The sequence below is a fragment of the Xiphias gladius genome, chromosome 18, assembly GCF_016859285.1.
Source record: "Xiphias gladius isolate SHS-SW01 ecotype Sanya breed wild chromosome 18, ASM1685928v1, whole genome shotgun sequence".
Taxonomy (NCBI): Eukaryota; Metazoa; Chordata; class Actinopteri; order Istiophoriformes; family Xiphiidae; genus Xiphias; species Xiphias gladius.
In genome coordinates, this window is record NC_053417.1 from 2,436,621 (window position 1) to 2,459,587 (window position 22,967).

At 37.2% G+C, this 22,967-nt stretch overlaps 3 protein-coding genes and 1 long non-coding RNA gene across 7 annotated transcripts in view; 1 reads left to right on the forward strand and 3 right to left on the reverse strand.

Annotated features, from left to right (window-relative positions):
* The window catches only part of prkcz (protein kinase C, zeta), a 125,206-nt gene extending 124,028 nt beyond the window's left edge, over window positions 1-1,178 (reverse strand). Inside the window, exon 1 of one of the 2 annotated variants that reach the window (XM_040152463.1) lies at window positions 615-1,178. In XM_040152463.1, the coding sequence (XP_040008397.1) occupies window positions 615-691 (77 nt within the window). In that variant the 5' untranslated portion in view covers window positions 692-1,178. Of the gene's footprint in view, window positions 1-394; window positions 550-614 lie in introns of those variants that run through there. The other variant, XM_040152464.1, reaches the window with a different exon arrangement.
* On the forward strand, window positions 1,101-1,626 carry LOC120803703. Its single transcript, XR_005709372.1, has 2 exons — window positions 1,101-1,325; window positions 1,467-1,626. It is a non-coding gene; the product is annotated as an uncharacterized LOC120803703 (long non-coding RNA).
* Window positions 1,627-5,283: 3,657 nt separating this feature from the next.
* Window positions 5,284-9,643, reverse strand: LOC120804412 (tumor necrosis factor receptor superfamily member 14-like). Its single transcript, XM_040153858.1, has 6 exons — window positions 9,174-9,643; window positions 9,009-9,101; window positions 7,222-7,347; window positions 6,904-7,062; window positions 6,713-6,797; window positions 5,284-5,715 (listed from the first exon to the last, which is right to left on the reverse strand). The coding sequence occupies exons 1-6, from the start codon at window positions 9,196-9,198 to the stop codon at window positions 5,544-5,546; spliced, it is 660 nt and encodes a 219-aa protein (XP_040009792.1). The 5' UTR covers window positions 9,199-9,643; the 3' UTR covers window positions 5,284-5,543.
* Window positions 9,644-10,846: 1,203 nt separating this feature from the next.
* Window positions 10,847-18,085, reverse strand: LOC120804411 (tumor necrosis factor receptor superfamily member 14-like). 3 transcript variants are annotated; one of them, XM_040153856.1, is made up of 10 exons: window positions 18,029-18,085; window positions 16,824-16,963; window positions 15,348-15,441; window positions 14,822-14,947; window positions 14,164-14,319; window positions 12,788-12,875; window positions 12,508-12,680; window positions 12,360-12,389; window positions 12,209-12,256; window positions 10,847-11,957 (listed from the first exon to the last, which is right to left on the reverse strand). In XM_040153856.1, exons 1-9 carry the CDS (start codon window positions 18,045-18,047, stop codon window positions 12,216-12,218), a joined length of 867 nt encoding a protein of 288 aa, XP_040009790.1. In that variant the 5' UTR covers window positions 18,048-18,085; the 3' UTR covers window positions 10,847-11,957; window positions 12,209-12,215. The 3 variants fall into 3 exon arrangements, with proteins under 3 accessions (XP_040009790.1, XP_040009789.1, XP_040009791.1); XM_040153855.1 differs by having other exon boundaries at window positions 12,351-12,389; XM_040153857.1 differs by lacking the exon at window positions 18,029-18,085 and adding an exon at window positions 17,255-17,453 and having other exon boundaries at window positions 12,351-12,389.
* Window positions 18,086-22,967: the final 4,882 nt, after the last annotated feature.

Genomic DNA, 22,967 nt, shown 5'->3' on the forward strand with positions numbered 1-22,967 from the left:
TTCAGAGCAAGGTTCAGTTGTCATAAGATAGCCTAAATCACACCAAGGAAGGTTCTTTTCATGAACACAAGTGAAAAATTGCATTTTTCCATGGACACATACTAAAGTAAATAATAAAAGATTGTGGGTTACAGAGTAGAAGGGCACTCCTTTAAAGATAACGGTAGAGGTAACATGTCCAAAAATGTGTAAGAGAAATAGTTAGATATGAGAAGCATGACAACACACACAATAAATTGCCACTGATGCTACTGTAATAGCATATCAAACAATGCAATAAAATAAAAACGACATAAAATATTCACTAAAAGTATTCAATATTCTTATTAGGGTGGGAAAGCCGTTAAAACATTCTACAATAATATAATTTTTATTCTCATTATTTTTACTTTACCTAGATGAGGTTGACAATGATCAGGTATACAGGAGCGCAGTGTCTTTGACTGATCTAGCTTTAACCGAGGAACCTTGCTGAAAAGTCGAGAAGGCGAGGCAACACATTGACCCGTAACACCACCAGAAGTCTAGAGTCTCCTTTCCACAGGTGTTTCCACTTATCATCGTTAACGGCCAGCTAACTAGTGTCTACTTATTCCCTACGGTTAGATACTTACCCACAGTAGTGTGCTTTAATTTTCACCAACTCCGTGTCCAAGTCCATTATGGATCCGTTTGACGCTAGCATATGCATTGTACAGTTTGGTTTACCTCCCAACTAGCCAAACGTTAACTGGACAGGCCTGTACTAGCTGTATCACCCGGTCACGTCGGAAGATAAAGTTTACATAACACAGCCAGGAGTAACGTTTCGTTCAACACTCTCGAAAGAAAACTTGACGAGCTACTTTAAAGTTTCTTTCGTTTAGACAACATTAAAAGCTGCGCTGGCGGAGGAGTTGTCACTTGACTCGAATAACGCTACCATTTCCGGCTTAACGTCTCAAAATAAAACGCATACTACCAAAGGTAGGCTGTAGTAGGATCCAGGATCAGGGTAGCGCTTTTATTTTGAAACTGAAATCCCCTAACCCCTGATCGCGTGAGAGTAAACTCAGGGTAACTTGATATAGTTTCTTATGGCTCACTATGGATACCGTAATCCAAATTCACCTGTCCCGTGTTATTTACTAGTCGGGTTTATTGATTGCCCCAGCAAAGACGTCCAGTATTCGTGTAGGGATGTATTGACCATGTATGCTAGTCGATAGTGACTTCATAACGGACAGAGTGATGTATGAATAATGGTGTTTTTCCTCTGTAGTTTCCGTTATTCTCAGACAGGTGGTCTACCTCGCGAGTGAATACTTCATTAAAACTTCTTCGTGGTATGTCCTTGTCATGTTCCAGCATTAGAGGTGGTCTCTTCCATTCTCTGTAATAATTAACTGTTCCACGAGATTTTGTATTAATGTTTTTGACAAATGTGTTTAATTTTTAATGTTTTGATAAAACCTTTGATGATAAAGGTTTTCACCTGTGCTGTAAGAGAGCTATCACAAGAAGGCCCTAGAAGGACAACTCCAACAGAACAAACATTCCATGGATACAAGTTGGTGAAGGCCTCAACCACATGATGCAGTTGTTAAGCGCCACCTGCTGGTTAATTAGTAAACAACTTCAAGAAGACACTAGTGCGCTTGTGAAATTATTCAAGCAAGCCATTTCATTGGTAGGGTACAAGGCTGTAGTTTATTGCATGAAGAGTGTAAAATTAAAAAAAAAAAAAAACATGATTCATCTTTACATCTTGGCTAATATTGCACTACATATAGCACAAGTATAATTTACATGTTATTTTAAATCAGCAAAAGACCAAACATTTCTATTTTTTCACATGCTGTTACAATATTTTTATTAGACGTGTGCTGCTAACTGAAAAATATATAGCAAGAAAAAAAACTCTCATATGAACTTTAGGTTTGTATGAAAACAGAAATTAAGACATGGATAGGCCTATCCATGCAGGTCATTAAAACAGCCCATTGACAATAGTGCCATAAAAAATTCTCAACATCTACTGTATATCCATAATGGGATAAAGGCTGAGGCTTTGGTGTTCCAGGTCTGTTTATCATTCTGCAGACAAGATAAGGGGAAAGTTAGCATGCCTGCATTAACCCACAACAGCCACTGGGGAAAATGAGCTGTGCACCCCTACTGACCCCTCTTTGCCTCTACTCTCTGTGTACCAACCAGTGTTCCAATAAAGGCATACAACTATATAATCCCAGGATGATGTGTTGTCACTTAGAGATAAATTGAATCCCCATCATTTCACTTGTTCCTCAGTGGTAACCTGATAACTGGAATGCCATTTCTGCCTCTCTGTCTCTGACTCTGATCCAGATCTTCATCCTCCGAGAGATTCAGCTCTCAGCCACACTTATTGTCTCATTTCCCTCTGTGAAAGTTGTGTCACTGAGTTCTGCCTCTTATGTGTATGTGTAGTCTTCTGTCTTCTTATCAGGTCATTGTATGAGAGAGAAGGTCATGTGGCCCAGGTACACCAATGCTTAGCAGCAACTGGAAGTTGCTTGGCATATTCTTCATATACTGAATGTTTTTACACTACTTATCTAATATATTGTAGTCATTCTATTTCGCCATACTGTACTTTTACTATAGTTGTTACTTTTAACTCTATAAATATGATTACATGTCTGTCCACCCTGGTTTCTTTTACTTTTTCAAATTGAAGTGTTTTTTGCAGAGTTTTTCCTTATTCAAATTGAGTCTAAGGATAGAGGGAGTCCTATGCTATACCGATTGTAAAGCCCCTTAAGGTAAATTTGTGGTTTTGGTTGATAAAATTAACAGACTAAATTGACTTTAAATTCTACTTCATTCATTCATTATATTCATTCATTATTTTAATACCAAAACATAATATGTGGGCAGGGATTCAGAGGTCTGAACCAGGCTAGTTTATTCACTAATGCTTAGAGTTTAGTGGTCTAATTTCCAAAACAAAATGCCAATTGGTTTGTGTTAGCTTCAGTAATTACCACTCAGTGAACAACTGGGGGAACTTGCTTTGCCCAGGAGGAATTTAGCCTTGAAAATAGGCCTTTACTACACCTTAGTTCTGAAGTGACCACAGTCACAGTCACTCAGTATGTAGATAAGTTTTAACTTTCATTTCATCTGTTTGTTGATCAATTTTAATACATTTTTTCCTTCCTAGTGTATAAAGATATCATGTAAGCCACGTATATATATCTTTTAAAATTTCACGCTTTAATGTTATGTGACTCTTTCATTGAAAATCAGAAAAGTAAAATGTAAAATAATTTTCTTTCATCAATATGCACAATAAAATTCATTTAATATAGAACTTACAAAAGTGTTTAGCTTAGTATTAAGACTATCTAAATTGTTTCCATTTTTAATATTTTTTTCCATTGATAGAAATATTAAAAACTAATTTCATCCGGATAAATCATTTTGATCAGCAAAAATAATTAAGGTTTCTCTTAGTAGTCTGTTTTCTAACGTTCTGACTTTGTAGAAGAAGGAATGATCTTTAAAAGGGTCTTATGGGAATGTTCTGTTTGAATCCTTTTTGCTGTTGTATATAGATCAGAATTTAATGTTTCTAAACGGAGAAAAAATCCTCCATAATCATTATCGCTGAATTCTCGTTGATTTGGTTATATCTGACTATGTTAACTGATGAGCATTAAAAAGAAATGTTTAGAAGCTGTAGATCCCCGTTTGACAGATTGTTTAACTATATTGCTATATGAACAATAGGAAGCGATAGGAACAGTGTCAAAGGGTTAGGGGTGGCGAGCGTTAGACTTCCTAAAGATTTATTCCCTTCTATTATAAAAAATAATCGAGAGTTCAACACAGTTCAACTTGCTGTCTCACAACCCTAAAAAGCCTAGATGCAATGTTTCAGTGTTAGTGAAAGGTCATAATAGTAATAGACACAGTAACAGTAATAATCATCAAAACTATCAGAGCAGTTATAGTGGCGGCATCCACAGCATTTAACGCAGGAGTATTAGAATCATTTTAGCTGCAGCACTTAAAAGTGTTTGTGAGAACTCATTTTGGCCAGAAAAAGTAAGACTCTAGTAGGAATTCTTTTTCAAAGTTTTTGTTCATATTGTTTGTTTGTTTTTTTTCTATTGTGGTAAACTCGTCATAATGACTTTGTAGAAAGGGGAAAGAGCTGTAAGAGGGCCTGCAGGCAATGTTCATTTAAATCATTTTTGGCCTGTAGTGCACAAGCCATAGACTTTAAAAGACAAGAAAAATATTCTAATTAATATCATAATTATTTGGTTAAGTCTTAATACATCAAACTTTGACCAACTGAAAAAAATCCTGTAACTAGGTTTTTAATAGCTTGTTAATTATACCATGACACTGCAATTAGAACAATAGAAAAAATTATGATGGAACATCAGCACAGTGTTAGGGATGGTTAGACCCTCCTAAAGACCTTTACTTCGGAGTCTTTTTCATGAGTTTAAAACGGAAAGTAATCATGAACTAATCAGCAATCAGTTATCAGCAGTAGCACCAATTCCAGCTGTAGCCAGCAGTAGCAATAGCAGTAGTCGTGGTAACAGTAGTACTAGTGATATTTCAGTATTTCACCAACTACCTTTAGTACAAGAAGTAGTAAGTAGTAGTAATAGTAGAAGGCTTAGTTGTAAAGAGCCTCCAGAGGGTCTACTGTCAATATTCAAATCTTACTGGTTTTACCCTACAATTCATATATCAGTATAATGACTGAAAATATCTGAAATATTTTTACAGTTTTTCCCAGTAGCTTTGTGGAGTTGCTCTTTGCCACACTTAAGGCGCAGTGATGTTTTGTTTTTTTTGGAGAGCAGAAGCTTCCTGCCACAGAAATAATATTCATTTTATAGAGAATTTGTCTATTTGTCTGTCTGTGAACTGATAAATATCTCAATTATTTGATATTACTTTGTAACCCTTTCCAGCTTTATGCAAATCAGCAATTCTTGTCCTGATTCATATCAACAGATGCTTCTTGTGTTTGAGTGTTTTTTAAAAGTCAAAGTAGCTCTAACACACACCTCCAATCTGGTTTCATTGACTGACTCCAGTTAGCATTGCTGAGGTCATCAGCTGCAGGGTTCACATATTTATTCCAACCTACACTATAAATGTTTGAATGATGTATTCCATATGGACAGGAACAATACAACGATTTGTGTGTTGTTAGTTGAAATAGATTGTTTTTGTTCATTATTGTAACTTAGATGAAGATCTGATCATATTTTAAGACAAATTTATACACAAATGCAGGAAATTCCAAACGTTTCACTTATTTTTTCTTGCCACTGTAGATGAAGAGCTGCAGAAGTGTATAAATAAGCTGAATTACATCCCTAATTAACTTCTAAACTGAGTATGTACAGGAAATAAATTGAGAGGCTGTACCTCACAAATTTTTATTTACTAACGTGAAATCCAAAATGAGGGGAAATATTACAAGTTAGAAAGAGTACAAAAGTGGGAGCAAAAAATGTTTAGTTACATAGTCGCAGACATTAGATAAATTAGGTAGAGGTGCAAGGAAAGCACCAACCCATAGTCACAAGCCAAACAACTGCTACTGACAAAAACAATAAAAGGGGTGTAGATAAAAAGTGATGATTTCTCGATGCACTCCCGCAGACCACATCATTGCTTGGACCTCCTTCTTTGACCTTAACTTGGGTTTCTGAGCAACTGTTGGATAAGAGAAGTGAAAAACTGCTTTAGTTCTTTGTTATGGAATTCCAAAGGAAACTAATTTTTGTAATCCTGACAAATTAAAAAGTAATGCAGCACTGATGTAAAAATAAATCTGTGTAAATGTATCAATAAAATATTTACAATGGAGGAGCAGGGCCTCAGTTAGGAAAAAAAAAAGATTGTGAGTATGTCAAATTTTGCAAACTAAGTTAAAGTAAAAAGTTGTAATGTTATAAAATTTAAGTTGTAATATTTCAAGGAAACTTGTAATATTTGAGGAAAAAGTTGTATCGTATTTTGAGATTAATTTTAATTTTGGAAGATAAAGTCTTAATATTACAAAATAATAGTTGTGCTTTTACAACAAAAAGCTGTAATATTACAGCAATAAAAGTCAGGTTTTTTTTCTTTTCCGATATCATAAATTTTTATGATGTCTGTGCTCCTTGGCTTAGATATTTGGAAGAAACTGCTGTGCTCTAGCCATTTCTAGAAAACATGTCCAGTTATAGACTCGTACATTATATAACTGGTTTCATTTCATTATCCTAAAAAGTCTATGATAACAAGATTGTTATTGTTGAGACCTATAACCCCAGGTCATCGACATCTATCATTTGACACGTAAAAGCTGACGCACTGCTCTCACCCAGCTACCCGGACATGTAAATAAAACATCTTATTACTTTTTTTCAACTTTGTTCTCAAGATATCGGAGTTTCTTTTTTTAAATTTTCCTTAATACTTATTCTAATTGTTGACACTTTCAAAATACAGTTAACTGTTTCAGTTCACTGTATTTTGTTATGTTTAGTTATCTTTGTGACTGGCCCTAAGATAAACAAATGAAATGAGTATGACACTGCGATATTGAGAATATCTGGAAATTCCCGTGGATGGTAGGGATTTGTTGTTGAAAGCATAAATCTCACACTAATGGTCATAAACCCCAGGGAACACTTCAGTCATTCTTTAATAAACAATGTCCTACATTGTCCAAGCTGTGCAGTTCACACCATCCTGTGAAAAATAGCCTGGCTGACAGTCTTCACACACTGTATCAGTCCTTCTGGTTCCTTAGAAAAAGACACAAAATTCAGATCCATTACACAATAACCCAGCATCCAGTGAAAATCCATCATTTATGACAGTGAAGCCACAGTTTTAGTGGCTTTTTCTTACCGGGTTCTTTTATCCTCTGACCAGGTGCACAGTGTGTATGTATCTCTGCCATACTACATCCTGTATTATTGGCCAAACTTTTGCAGAAATACCCAATTAAAACACCACAAACTGTGTCGATTGTTGCTGCACACTTCTGCAGGGCAAAGAGACCATGAGCTAAATAAAAGAAACACCATCATCATCATTATTTTATGATTAAACTTAGATCATTATTATTTTTTAAATATACAGCAATCGGTTTACCTTTTAATTAAAGACAATACATTTACGTGTTAACGATCTTAATTTAACTAAACATTTTCCAACTGACTATACCTGGGACACAGGAGGAACAGGGGAAACACTTATTCAGGCCATTTGGGTGGTTCATAAAAGTCCCATTCTCACAGGGGCTGCAGCGTGTGCCTGACTGTGGTGTACAGTCTCTTCGTACAACTGTACCTGTTAAAGACAACACAACATTAATGTCAATATCACATCAAGATCAAGGGCCAGTACCAAGAAGCGAGATGAGTGGCTTATCCATCTAACTTTATGCCAAACTCAAGCTTTCCTGTATCATGAAGCTGGCTCCCTTATAACCGGGGCACATCACCATGATAGCCTATACTGCATGGATATATTCAGAGGGTCAGATCAAAACCTGTCAACAGCATGACTACTACTGACCAATCAAGATTACTGAAAAAAAAGGATCCTGACAAGGACAAAAAAGTTTAAAATATAGTGAAAAGCGATAAAGAACAACAGATATTTTAAGAGGTTATGGGAATCATTTTGCTATTCTAGGCTTTCCATGTGTCACGCTGGTTTTAGAACAGAGCTTCTAACAAACAGGGAGACTTTATGACACTAAAGACTTGGGCTGTCACTTTTTTAGTCAAAATTAGAGCAGTCATTCGAACGAGAGAAAAAAATAATATTCATTAGATATATACAAAATATGGATGCCATTTGAATGAGGTCAAAGTAATTTTGTGCCAGGTCAAATTCCTTGGCGAACTTCACTTTCTGAAAAAGTGACAGCCCAATAATTATACAAAACAAAATTATAAGAGCACAAAGATTACTTCATTCCCAGCAGAATTCCTGACAGTTTTGGATGTTTTTCCAATCTTTTCCATCAGTGCAGCTCAGAACAACATAAGGTGACTTTGTGATAATTGGAAATAAAAACTATTCACGCTTATTGCACTGGGCAGCAACTAACAAATATATTTATTAAAAATTAATCTGCCATTATTTTTTTCAATTAATCTGTTAATCTATTAAATCAGGTAGCCCAAATGAATCAGCAGTTGCTTGGTTAACTGTTGTATTAATTTAACAAAATGCACTGACTGTAGAATAAATCAAATAACTTGGAAGTTACACAAGTGCATTGACCTGCTTATTAAATGTAATCTTATTAATATCTATTTGACTAACCCGTAAGTGGAAATGTGACGAAATTGTAATTGTAAATTGTAATTGTAATTGTAGTTGATTGTTATAGAAAAAAGAAAGCCCTGCTAGATCCAGGCTTGTTGTCTTCTGCACTACAATTAATGCAGCAAGGTTTGGCTGTACTAAGATTTTATCATGATTGCCATACAGTCCCTACATCACTCCTGAAGACGAGTGACATACAGGACCACTGCCAAATTCTGTGTTGAATTCATGAAGTACTGACAGCAAAACTTGACTTCCTGAACTCTGACCACACTTGAAGAAGCACAAACCTTATTAATCTCTCTCCAAAGGATTTATATATTTGCCCATCAGCAATGAAAGTAATAATCACATGTTTTCAACGAACAGGCTACAAGAAATTGTAGCCAGGTTTACTTGTGTTCAAGTAAACCTGCCAGCGTACATCAAATTTCAAACATGCAGTTATCCTTAGTAAAAAACATAAGATAGAAATATAAAATGAAAGTGCAATCTGGATATATGATTTTGTTTCCAGTGGCGCATGTTTTACTGTGTCTCATGATGTCTTTCACTTCAGAGGTTTGTGGGGATTTTTGTCGAAAATGACATGACATTAGGGGGGACTTCCGTTTTAACAAAATGGAGACTTTACTTTCGCTTTGACTTATTTACGATACATCGTCTCGTACCTTTTTGACACATTGGACAGCAATGTCCGTCACGTGTGGGGTACTCCTTTGCTCGGCAGCATAGTCCTGGCACGGTGATGGCAGCGACATACCCTAAAAAACAGTGTTGACATCATGTAACTAGTCTAGACTTCATATGGCCCATAGCATCTCTGTGGAACTTACCAAAGACAAGTAACGCCGGCAACATGATATGATAACACGTTACTTCAGAGTTTTCAACCGATTCGTTCACAGATTTGTTTAAAAGAAACTGTTCAAAACAAGACTCAGCACTGCTACTACAGGAAAAGACATTTTTTGTAAGTCAACAATAATGGTCTCTCAGCCATAGAATATATATAAAATTCGGACGTAGACGCTGGTTTGAAGTGAAGTCTGCGGAAATGCCTTAAATTGCAATAACACTGAAGGCCGCCGGGGGGTGTCTCCAAAAAATTCTGTGGCTCTAATGTAACCGGTGGTGTCAGACGTTGTGTGCGTTGTGTGCCGATGATGAGGCTCAGACTGAGACGTGTTTGGAGGCGATATCTGTTTATGGTGACGAAATAAGTAAATAACTAAATCCTCCGGTCAGTTATAACATGTAACTTCAGCTCCCCTCCCATGGAGTACAATAACAAAAAGGGAGAGGTAAAAGCGGGAAACATCATTTATAGGGGCGGGACAAGCAGAAGTGAACGTCGGGGAACAGATACTGAGATTCAAACGTTCCACATACTGACTCTGGAGGAATAACATGTCAGCTTATGGCTATTTACACAGATTTTTTGTAATAATAATATTATATATTAATAATGTATATTTGACACATATTACACACTTATTTTTACTACTGTATGATTGATTCTGTTACACCAATAGACTTCCATTCAAAAGGCGTCAACTTGTATCATGAAATACTAATCCACTAATTTTTTCCACAAGTCATTATGGTGTCACCAGCTACATTCACTCCTTCTGATCAGTGTTCTGGTGGTCCTTCTGAAAAGAACTTCATAATTAAGTTGATAGTAGACCTCAAAGACAGGTATGTTTGGGTGTGTGCCTGGTTTGATTGACATGCCTGGTCTAGAGCCAGTCTGGAGTGACTGACAGACAACCCTTTGGAAAAGGCCAGGAGGGTCATTCCCTGGTGAACTCAACTACAATGTTTTGATTCAGTTGTGCTGTAATTTCTGGTTTTGCTTTTTATTTGTTGGTGGGGTAGGCATATCCACAAACTGTTATGCTGTTCGTTAGCTTGTAATTAGTCTCTGGTTCACAGCCATAGCTAAAACAAATTCACAGATTGTAAGACTCATTTACTGCAATGTAGACTTGATGATTAAACTCCCAGAATATGATCAAAGTAGTGACTGACACTATAGTTACATATAACATATAACTTGCCGCACAAATAAACTGGAGAAAACATTTTTTTTTGTTTTACTGTAACTTCAAAAGAATCCACACCGTGGAAAAAGAATGACCGGTGCCAACAGATGGAAGGCCTCAAGTATGGAGCAGTGTGTTTGGTGCCATTCATCTGATTGTGGTGAAATGAGATTGCATGCACAACAGGGTAAGTTTTCAAATGGGTTGTGATGATTATGCCAGAAAACCACTTCCAGTTCAGCTTCCTCTGATGAAAGGACAGACCAACTTTTTAGGAGTTAGTTTGTTATTCTCTGTCGATAGTTTTCACAGGTTCAATTTCTTGCCTTTGACTTAATTTCTGCTGTTGTTAGAGAGGTGATGGCAGTAACATTTTTAAAAACAGAAATAGAAACAGTACTCTGATTAGATCAGTGATCTGAAAATACTTTATTCTCTCACCTTAGTAGGGAAAAAAAAAAAAAAAAACAGTCTGCTGTACAGCTTTACATACACAATATTTGCCAGATGTGGACATGTGTGCAGTTAGCTACAAAGATTACTTTAACAGCTGTAAAGTTTACCTCGAACTATGGAAGCTAACTCAGTCAGTGACTTCGCACGGCGCAGCCGAGAGCCTGGTGCGGTCAGGTTGCCTGCATAACTGGGTGTTCATAGTTTCCTCGGGTTCTCAGTCAGATCCATCCCCTTGCTCCTCTCCAGATCCAACCTCTCATCCAAACGTGACTACTTCCAGCTCCAAAGAACCAAGATGGCGAAAGCCAAAATGCCAGACTCGAGGCTTCAAGGCGGCAGTTCACAAACTGGGTTGCCCCTTGCTCTCAGCCACCTATTCATTCTTTTGCTCTCTTGTTAAGAGCAATTTTTTTACTGGTGACATCAGCCTGCTTATCATACCAAGTGATGTTTTGTGTGACATTTTTTGCAGACAATGATGTGCATAAAAAGCTTCAAACTCCATCATATGGCTGACAGCCTGTCACACCCGCTGCAACACTAATGCCAGTGTAGAGGGTATCTCTCACACATACACCGGAAATCCGTCGTCATTCCCAAATTAAAATGTCTATTGTGAAGAAAATGTTTGCTTAAAAGGCTTATAAAACAATAAAAGATCAATATTCCCACGTTGACGACAACCACTTGTCCTATCATGCTGCAGTAAAGGACACACTGCCCTCTGTTTCCAGCTGTTTGCCTTTATTTATAAGGTCTAGTTTCAGTCTGATGTTCAGATCCTACTGTAGCTCTCTCTCATGCAGGCACATGCAGCATGACTCACTGTCATTTTGCGCAGGACCTTCATGTACCTTGAGTCAACCTGCTCCAAGTTTTATATTCCAGGCTGACTTTAGTCTCTGTGCAGTAACATCCGTGTGAAATAATGATCCAGACTATAGACCAGCAGTTCTGTAGAGGGCGTGTTCAGTTTGTAATACAGAGCAGTGGTTTTATTTCTGTACGCTGCAAAGACAATGTTCCAGCATCCAACTGAATTATAACTGGATTCTAGAGCACATCTATTCTGCAGTGAACAGTGTTTCTCTGCTTATCTCCGGGTTATCTCTTTCGCTGTGGAGAGAAAAATGTTTACTTAAAGCAGAAATATCTTGTCATATTGTTCATTTATAGACATCCCAGAGTGATGTCAGCTCAGTCAGAAAATCCTCAGTGAATACATATATTTAAATATACACACACACACACATATATATATACATATGTATTTTCATATTACTTGGTCATGCAGCATTCGGCTGACCATTTGGCCCCGCTGTTGCAGCCAAAAGTATATTTCAAAGAAGGATACACTGCTGTCTTACCTGCTGGTCATACTGTCATCTGTAATGTTTCCACTCCAGCTTCTCCATCTAATTAATAAATGACATAATTGAATTAATTAGATAAACCAAGTACTGTCATCTCTACAGTGCATATATTCGTACAGTTTCAAAAAGAAAGTACCAAACATACTGTTGGAAATTCTTGAATTTCTTTTTTTGCCTGTAACAAAAACAAAACCAATGAAAAACATGTTAATCAACAATGTCAAGACTTGGCAGAAAGTATTATGATCCATTACATCATGATAACATTTTCTTTGACTGAACACAAATCTTACGTTTTAGATATGTTTTCTTCATGACAAAGTAAACTACAGCTGGTATTAAAATCAATAAAAAAATCAATGGAATGACGATCACAAGTGCTGTCCCTTTTGCACTGTGTTCTCCACATTCAGCATCAGTTGAAGCAGTTCCAGGTCTTATCAGCTGAAGGTTTTTTGATTCACATCTAGAATGATAGAGGGACATTTTTACAGGAAAATGTACAAATGCTACAAATTCACTGCAGTTGTGAGAAGCAAGGTGTGTCTTTGTCTGATGTGAAGTTTCACTTACTGTGTGTGTGGTTGACAAAATGTAAATGTCCCATCTGAAAATGTTCCACCACTACAGTCAGAGCACACACTGTCTGCGAAGGCTGTTCCTGTACAAACACAAATTTTATATATATATATATATATGTCATAAGTAGTTACTACTGTACATATTATATTATGAAAGGATCAAAGAGTTATATGACATCTTTATATTTCATCAGACCTGTCTGTTTTCCATTCAGCAGATTTAAAATCTATTTGATTATTGAGATTTTCTAATCCAACACTGAAAATCAACACAGTCAAAAAACAAAAGTGCACAGCAAGATGGGCTTTTGATTCAGTGTAAAGGAGAAATTACACTAGCTTCATTAACAAACCAACTACTGTTTGACAGAACACTAAAATTATCCAAATGTTTATTAGCTTCAGTACTCCTTGCAAATATTTAACCATAGGGTATTTATGTTAATATACTCAGGCCAGTAAATAACTAAATCGTCAAGAATATACATAAACTGCATTTTAACACTTTTCAACTTTTGTCCTTTGGCCAATTTAACATCCATTTTGTCTGGTAATGGTAGTAATGACGTGAAAATGAGGAAAGTGATTTAAAGAACTTTTTTTTTTTCCCCAAATCAAACAAATAATCCTCTCAGAAAGAAGAATATTCTTCTGCTTCTTTCTGCTCATGAAGGTATCATGGCAGATATCAGTGAGCGGGGACACCAACAACTGAAATACTAGCTGTACTACCAACGCCCCGGTTCCACTTTCCACTCAATGAAGCAAGAGTGGGCAACAATTAAATACTGCTTTGCTACCAGAGCATCAGCTTCAAGAAGCACGAGGCTCTCGAACCAGTGGTGTAGCAGCGTCTTGGCAGATGGGTAGACTGTGGTAAAGTAGACAGGCTACAGAACACACAGTCAAATATTTCAGACCTGCTACCATCTGTTTCAAGGGCATGTGTGAAGACGGTTTGTCAAGAGACAGGTGAATATAGACTAATACACCAAAATGGTGTGGACGGTCCACTGTGCCAGAGCAGCTCTTTTGGTTCTGGCCTCCCATGGATCACTCAGCCCATACGTCAGACTGATAATGTTGAGGGCAGACAAAATGTAATGAGTTTCTTTTTCCAGAACTGACTGCCAAGCCTCTGTGTACTGCACCTGTTCAGCACAGTATGGTACAAATTGACATGAGATCTTTGTTTCTACTTGAAGACAGAAACAGAGGTCTCGTGAAAACTGCAGAAATGAGACCATATTCGAGCCAGTGCCAAGTAAAGGCATGATTTAGGCTGTGACTTTTTATAGTTTTTTATAGTTTTAAAACTTTAAGACTATACCTACAGTATGATCTTAAAGTCAGCACAAGAAAACCAACCTTTTTGACTGATGTATTGTCCTGGTTGACATCTTCTGTGTTTCTGTGCTGCCGCACAGTGCTCCTCTGTGAAGTCTATACAGTAGAATTCCTCCAGTGGTTCACAAACTGTATCTGATATTGTTGTACATGACCTCTTTATCTTCAGACCAGAGCCTGTCAACAAATACAGAGGTTACATACAGACACAAAACTTCTATTCTGTTTAATCTACTAGACAGCAACTAGCAACAATTTTTCTGACTAGATGTCAAAAAAACTGAAGATGATCTTTAGTTCAGCTGATATTAACAGCTAATAACTTGACTGCAAAAAACATAAAGAAATACCACATTCCATGTGGTATAATGTAAAAAAGAGTAAAAAAAAGAGTCTGTGGTGACACTAAAAATGTGTTCACTGGTCTTGCAGTATTTCAGAGGTCTTTGTTTCTGCATGCAGTCAGTTTTCATTAATGCAAAAGCCGTAATGTGAAGTAAACTCATCAAAATCAATCAGAATTTCTGCATCTTCACAATGACATTGTCAAACCAATCTTAAACATTTGTCTCAGTTCTCAGCCTTTCGGACCTGCAGTAATATGCCAACTTATTGATTTTATATCTAGGCTTAGACATAGTTTTTTTCTGATAATTAGAAAATATTAAAAGAAATCTACCTGCATCACAGTGTGTGCAGGGAAAACATTGTTTAAGTCCAGTAGGCTGATTCATGAAGGTTCCGTCAATGCAGGGCAGACAGGAGGTACTTCTGAACTCTGTGCAAACTATTTTAACGCGACTTCCTGTTGAAAAGAAAACCAACAATTTAATATAGTGCAATATTTTCTAATGAATGAAAAGTATAATCATGAGGGTGAAGTGTACGTTATGAGCTAGTCAGTGACACCTGAAGCTCTCTACTACAGTTTCTTTCCTATTAATACCATCAGATGAAGCCAAAGTTTTAAAACAATTCCATCCTATTCTTTTACTGTTGTAATAAAATTCCAGTCAGACACAGGTCCTTCATCAATACATCTCATCTATGAATATAAACAACACCAACCATGGGAGTAAAACTGACTCCACTATTCTGCACACAAGTGGTCAATTCTGGTAAGTATGGTTGACACCTGGCAGCATAACAAAGCCTCCTATAACTACCACAGTAAAATGTCCCTTTTCCATTCAGTTAGATCTTACCAATGGGACACATAGGACAGCATTCATTCCCTATCTGATACTCTGCTGGATGACATGTCAGGGTATTTCCATTGAAAACTTTGATCATAAGTATCTGTGAAGAAAAAGAAAAAGTTTTTCATCTCAGTGAAGCCTGGTTGAAATGGTGACATTGTCAAGAGCTGGTCTAAATGACAAGCAAAGAATGGCAAGATTAAAGACATGACTCACAGCCACCATGAGGTGGAAAATGACAACCGGAAGAGGAAGGAAAGTAAGTGGAAGGTACACTGATGGAAGCAAAAGAGAGGAGAGGATACCTAAGGAAAGAAGATGATGGCCAGCTAGGACCAAAGAAGGAAGCTATATGGAACATGGACTCCTTCCTAAAAGGCCTGTTCCAGGGAACTCTGTAACCTGGCAACCTGATACTCAGTAATGTTATGGGACTAAAAGGGATGATATGTGGTGGTAAAGCATGTTTATAAAGCAGATATGTGTTTCTATTATTTTGTCCACCCCATGTATATGAATGAGGGTAGGCTAAGTAACAGAACTGCATCTTCCGAAATGATTATACAATTGAATCAACACCTATATATATGTATATATATATATATATATATATATATATATATGCGTATATATATATATACGCATATATATATATATATATATATATATATATATATATATATATATATATATATATGCATATATATATATATATATATATATATATATATATATATATATATATATATATATATATATATATATATATATATATATATATATATATATATATATATATATATATATATGATATATATATATATATATATATATATATATATATATATATATATATATGCAGACTATATATATATATATATATATATGCATATATATATATATATATATATATATATATATATATATATATATATATGCAGACTATATATATATATATGTGCAATGCAGACATATTTCATATTTTTGTATTTATTGTTTCTTTGATCTAAAACTGCTGGGAAATGTTTCTGAAAGTGCAGACTGCTTGAATTCTGCTGGAATGCGGACCTGCATGCGTATATTCAGGAAAAAAACGACTTTCCCATAAGAGAGTACTTTGAGATTACAAAGCTGTAATGCTGACTCTAATGTTGCAGGTAAGTCAGCTATTCCCATAACAGCACATGACCCCCCACAGGGGGCTAGCAGCCATACTGATTTGCTCCCTACGGATGTTCACTCAGTAGAGCAGATGAAGCCTGTCTGATGGACAGAGAAACACCTTCAATTTCTCAGTTTATATAGTCTATTTTCTCTTTTTGGAAACTGAAATGATTGTATATGAGTGACAGGGAGAGAGAGAAAGAGAAGAGAAAAAGGTTTACAAAATCAGAAATGTTGGAGAGGAGGAGCAATGTGAGATATACATGATTGCCTGGCAAATACAAGACTCCTGTATTGTTCTGCAATTAATAATTTTACCAACAAAGATGCAGTTGTCAACGGTTTTCTTCTAGAAATCATTTTAAACGACAGGTTGGCAGTTTTCATGAGCTGAAGACACCATCCCACTGAGATCTGGGATGGGATGAGTTTTAACATCCAAAACAGGAGGAGAACATCTAGAAAGAAAAAAAAAATCATATCAAATCTGCACTGACCAGTAGGTAACCTGGTTACTGTGGGTAAGAGATTAAGAATAATCTGGTTAACAGCTACATTTCTTCTGATAATGTAGCTGTTTCTAGCCAGACAGTCAACAGTCAACAGGAGACGCAGAACCGGTTTGAGGCAGTTTGAGGCTTTGTTTTCCTTTTTCTTTGGTGAGTGGGGACAGGATAATCAAACCTGTTGTTGTGCTCAGCTCACTGCTCTGCTCAAAGTTCACATGATTAGAACTTCAGCTCTCTTACCTTTCAAAGCTCATCCAACCTTTCAAATCACTTTTCAGAGTTTTCAGAGTTCAGCCGGATCTAGAAATACGTGTGTATGTCTTCTTTCCTTTTCCAATAGGTGTATCAGTAACAGGCAGAGCTCTTGTCACATACTGCCTGCAAAGCACAGCTCAGACTTCCTATACGCAACCCGATATCTTCTGGTTTTACAAGACTGCGTGAACTTTATACGTGGTCACATGATAAGTGGAGTATATACATTTTTCAAAAAAATATTTTAAAGTTCAACTACAACTGAAAGGTTTACACAACTGAACACAGGTTACAGCAGTTTTTACAGTTTAACAGTCGTTCTCTTACTTTGAAAACATCACAGCTACAACAAAAGATACCTACTACAACACCCGATCAGGCCTCTATTTTCTGATCACTGGGATTTACTTTTCATTTCGATATAACCATTCTTTATTAATATTGCTGCATTAGAAGCTGCTTCACTCCCCTGGAACTGAGCAGTTAGACGGCTGGTGTCTCAAACTTTCTTCTAATCTATTTTACGCACACAAACATGGTAATATGAGCTGCATCGATAGTAAGTAAGGTCTTCATCTAAGACCTTACGTAAACAACTGGGGGGAAAAACATATTCGGCTGCGCAGTTTCACCTACTGATAATTAAGTGGCAACAAGAGTTTTCCCTGGTACCACAACAATATTCTTGCCTTACCAGTGATATATCCCATGGTTTAACAGATAAAAGACACAGATTACCAAGAAATTTAGACAACTTACCGCCGTTGGTGTCGGTCATACTACGGAAATTGGTGCTTAGTTCATGTGTAATCGGAAAAAACGGAATCACTGGGTAGGGTGTAGAGAGAGAAATAAACACTTCTGAACTTCACAGTACATTCAGAATTTGGTTTTTGGTGTAATAATGAAAGTGAAAATTAGCATGTGACAAAGAGGAAGTCTGTGTCACAGGAGCCAGTCACTACAATGTGGCAGGTAGTTAATGTTGAAGTGTAAAGAAATGACCGGGATCAGGATCATACAAAAAAATAAATAAACAAATAATTAAACAAGAAATAATTAAACGCCTACACTTTCAAAAAGGGAGGTGTGAGGTGAGAATTCACACTGGTACTTTATGTTGAGTCACATAACTAAAAATGTCCAGCCAGTGGAGTTGCTGCACCGGTGGATGCTTGGCTTGGTCTGGGCAACTAAATAGCTTTGGTTATTAGCGACTGAAGGCTTGACAAACATAAAGACTTAGTATGACTTAGTATGAATCATAAAGAAACTGGAAGGCTTTCGGACTCTCTTATCTCTCCATTGCAGTTTGATATACTCTCAGTTCTTTCTGATTAAACTGAGACATTGCACTGAAAACACTAAAGTAATGTTTTTGTTATTTTTATTTCTACTTTAATTAAAACATACCTTTACAAGCAATGAAGGAACTTTTGGATAAAGTCAAGAATATATTTCATTCTATCAAAGAACAATTCAAGAAAACAAAGAAAGCAAGTATAAATTACTTTTTTTAATGGCAAACTTTACTTCAACATAGTTTAACCTTGCTATTTTAGTATTATTCTCTTCTTTAACCTAAGTGTTTTAACTGTGTTAGTTCAAGACAACTCAATTCACTGAAATCTTCCATTAAAAGCTTGAGACAGCTAGGTTCCAAAAACTTTATTTCACAATTCCTTCACTGCATTCACTGAAAGAGCCAATTAGTCACTAATAAAACCAATGCAGGTTACATTTAATGTTATTTCCAAGGTGGAGATGACATTATCTTAAGCCTGCCTTGTGTCAGCAGTACAGGCTACTGGTGGTGGTGTTATGTTTTCTTGACACATTTTTGGTCCCTTAATCCCAGTCAATAGTGGTTTGAATGCCAAAGCCTGTTTGAGTATTGTTGCTGACCATGTGCATCCCTTTAGTGCCACAATTTACCATCTTCTAATGGCTACTTCCATTAGGATAATGCACCATGTCACAAAGCACAAGTCATCTCAAACTGGTTTTATGAACATGACAATGAGTTCATTGTACTTCAGTGGCCTCCCCAGTCACTAGATCTGGATCCAGTAGAACACCTTTGGGATGTGGTAGAATGGGAGATTGGCAGCACGAAAGTGCATCTGAAAAGTGTGCAGAAATGATGCGATGCAATGATGTCAACATGGAGCAGAATCTCAAAGGACTGTTTCCAGCATCTTGTGGAGTCCATGCCACGAAGAACTGAGGCTGTTTTGAAGGCAAAGGGAGGCTCTACCCAGTATTATAAGGGTGCAAAATTCTTGTGAGCTGAACGAAGGAGATCACTTGGAGACTTCAGATGTTTTAAGCAGTAGCATGTATTGTATGCTTGACGTGTCAAGGAGAAAAAGATAAACAGTACAATGTTAAACATGTTAACTGGAGTAATGCCACACCAATTCTGAAGGTGTCCTTTCCAACAGGGTGTATATACTTATATCATAACATGGTTGAAGATACATCTCCTGTACCATTTCCAAATAGGGTCAATACTTACATTTTGTACTAAGTAACATCAAACATTAATGACAGCTATGATAAAAACGCACCAAGCCATCAAATTTGAACCCCCTTCAGCGCATAAACTCATCACCTGCAAATCACAATACGTCTAAAGATGCATATGTGATTTCATCTCATTTCATTTCAAGAATACGTTCCGAAGAGGCAGCCACGGGTGAAACATCTCAAGGCAAAATTTGAGTAAAAGACGCTGCGACCAGCCAATTAGGACTTTTGCTTATCAACTGAAATCATAACAAGAAAATTCAATGAAACTTCAAAGTGAGATGTAATAATCAAAAGGAATACAAATGGAGGTAAGTAGAGATAGTTTTTGTGTTGGAGCAAACCAGCGTATTTTTAAACCGGAGAAGGAGGTTGCTCTTTGAAGACTGGTCATTGAGGTGACTGATTTTCCAATCAGATTACAATCAAATTAGATTATAAAAAAAACTTTTTTTTGTCTTAATAATAAAATAATCATTCATCTAGTCTAATAACAACAAATTGTCCCTAATCCAGAGAAGATCAAAATAATGTCCATACACATGGAAATAAAAACTTTCTTAATCATCCCTATACTGGGCTTAGAAAGCCCAAAGCACTCCGATCGTACGAAGCAATTATCAACTGCTTCGGAGCTTCTGACCCTCACACCCTTAGGACAATTAGGGACTTTCCTCATCTTAAAATGATCTAAAAATAAAAGTAAAATGAAAAAATCATGATTACGTCTAGGATTAAAAATGTAAAGATGATCATCAGAGAAGTGTTAAGAAATTTAAAAAATAGCAAAACTACAGAATTACAAAAAATGCTTCTATTATAATTAAAAATATATGACACATCTAGTAATCCCATTATCTCCTACCAATCATAACTAAGGAAAGATAGGTTACTTTATTATTAGCAAAATATATCAATCACTAAACAGAATGAGTACTTAAGAAAAGAAAAGAAAACAGATAGCAGCATACAAATAGAGTCAAACATATATGTCTTGGCTCATAAGTGTAAAACATACATGTGCATCCCTATCCCTCTCCCTGGTTGCATGTCTTCCAATTACCCTTTTTTTTTAACATACTCGTCTTTATTTATCATTCCATCAGGGCTACAACCTGGTGGAACCCACTTGTCAAGATCCCTCGAACTACCAAATGCCTATTCAGAATCATTGTGCTTTGCCTGCTGCTGCGGTGCTTGAATTGCAACATTGTTTGCTCTGCAAATTAGCAAAGCCAGCTACAGCACAGCCAGAAATCCAGCAGTAGCACAGGAAAAGCACCAGGAACACCGTAACTGCAAAAATAACCAAGTTGGATGCCCGAAAACCAAATACATATGAAAGATCTCCCCAATTAAACTCACGATTGGTGTGTAGCTCTTTGATACCTACTGCAGTGTCATGCACCATAGCCATAACATCTGCTGCTGCATCCGAGATGAAGGTGCAACATTCAGTACCAGTGACTTTGCATGTGTCTCCCTGAGATGCTAACAGGAGAACACGGGCAATGCAGTTTTGTAAAGCTGCATTTTTAACTTTCTGCAAATCATTATGCTCTGCTAGTGCTGTTCTGCTGAAAGCATGAGAATGAAAGCATGAGAATGAGATATGCTGAGTAGCACCTGCCATGTGAATCATCATGGCAGGTGCTACTTAGCACGCAGGAAGATGCACATTGGTGCTAAACACAGCCAAGATGACCAGTCTGCTCAGTGACACAGCCAATTATGAGGCACTAAGGCGAGACCCTACCAGCGGCTACAAAAAGAAAGTAGTTAGTTGCCTCCAACAACTGGAGAAGGACAATGCCCTTGACCAATCTCTTTAGTACAGGCTGTACCCCGGGGAAGCCACCCTCGCATTTACGGACTCCCAAGGATACACAAGGAAGGAGTCCCATTCCGACCAATCATCAGCAGTATTAACTCGGTAACTTATAACATTGCTAAACACCTGGCTACCATCCTGGCTCCTCTGGTCGGAAACACTCTACATCACATCAAGAACTCCCAGGACTTTGCCAACAAGGTTGGAAAAATAAAACTGGACTCAGATGAAACCATGGTATCCTATGATGTCACTTCACTCTTCACGTGTATTCCTACCACAGAAGCAGTTAAAACAGTTAGGAAACGACTGCTGCAGGACAGCACTTTACCCAAAAGAACCAACCTCACCCCTGACCACTTATGCACCTTGCTTGACCTCTGCCTGACTACCACCTATTTCAAATTCAATTAAGGTTTCTACAGACAGAAGCACGGCTGTCACCAATAGTGGTTAATCTCTACATGGAAAAGGTAGAGAGCAGAGCCTTGACCTCTTCTCCAGGAGCTGCCTCAGCCACTGATTTAGGTATGTATCAAGTTCACTCGTGAGTATGTCAGTGGAAATAGCCTAGCCTTCTTGGACTGTGCGGTGCACATTGAGAATGACAGAAGCCTCAACATTGAAGTATACTAGAAACCCACACACACAGATCAATACCTACTGTTTGACTCTCACCACCCACTGGAGCACAAACTGGGGGTCATCAGAACACTACACCATCAGGCTCAGAATGTTCCCACAAGGTCAGAGGGGAAAGTGAATGAACATAAACACATCAAGGAAGCACTTAGAACTTCTGGTTACCCCAACTGGGCCTTCGTCATAACCACAAAAAGAGGCAGAACAGACAGAGAAGAAAACTGCAATAAATGAAACAACATTGTCATTCCCTATGTTGCTGGATTATCCAAAAAAATCAGGAGGATCTTCCACAAACATAACATCCCTGTCCATTTCAAGCCCAGTAACACTCTGAACCAAAAACTTGTCCACCCCAAGGACAAAATACCCAGGCGCAAGCAGAACAATGTAGTTTACGCAGTCCAATGCAGCAAGGAGTGCACAGACCTGTACATTGGGGTAACTAAACAACTGCTACATAAGCGCATGGCACAACACAGGAGAGCCAGTTCCTTAGGTCAGGACTCAGCAGTCCACCTGTATCTTAAGGACAAAGGACACTCTTTTCAGGACAGTGATGTACACATTTTGGCCAAAAAAGACTGATGGTTTGAGAGTGGAGTGACAGAAGCCATTTTTGTCAATCTTACAGAATACCATGACCTGGATGAACTGGATGACTGAGAATCTTCACAGACATGCTACTTAGCATGC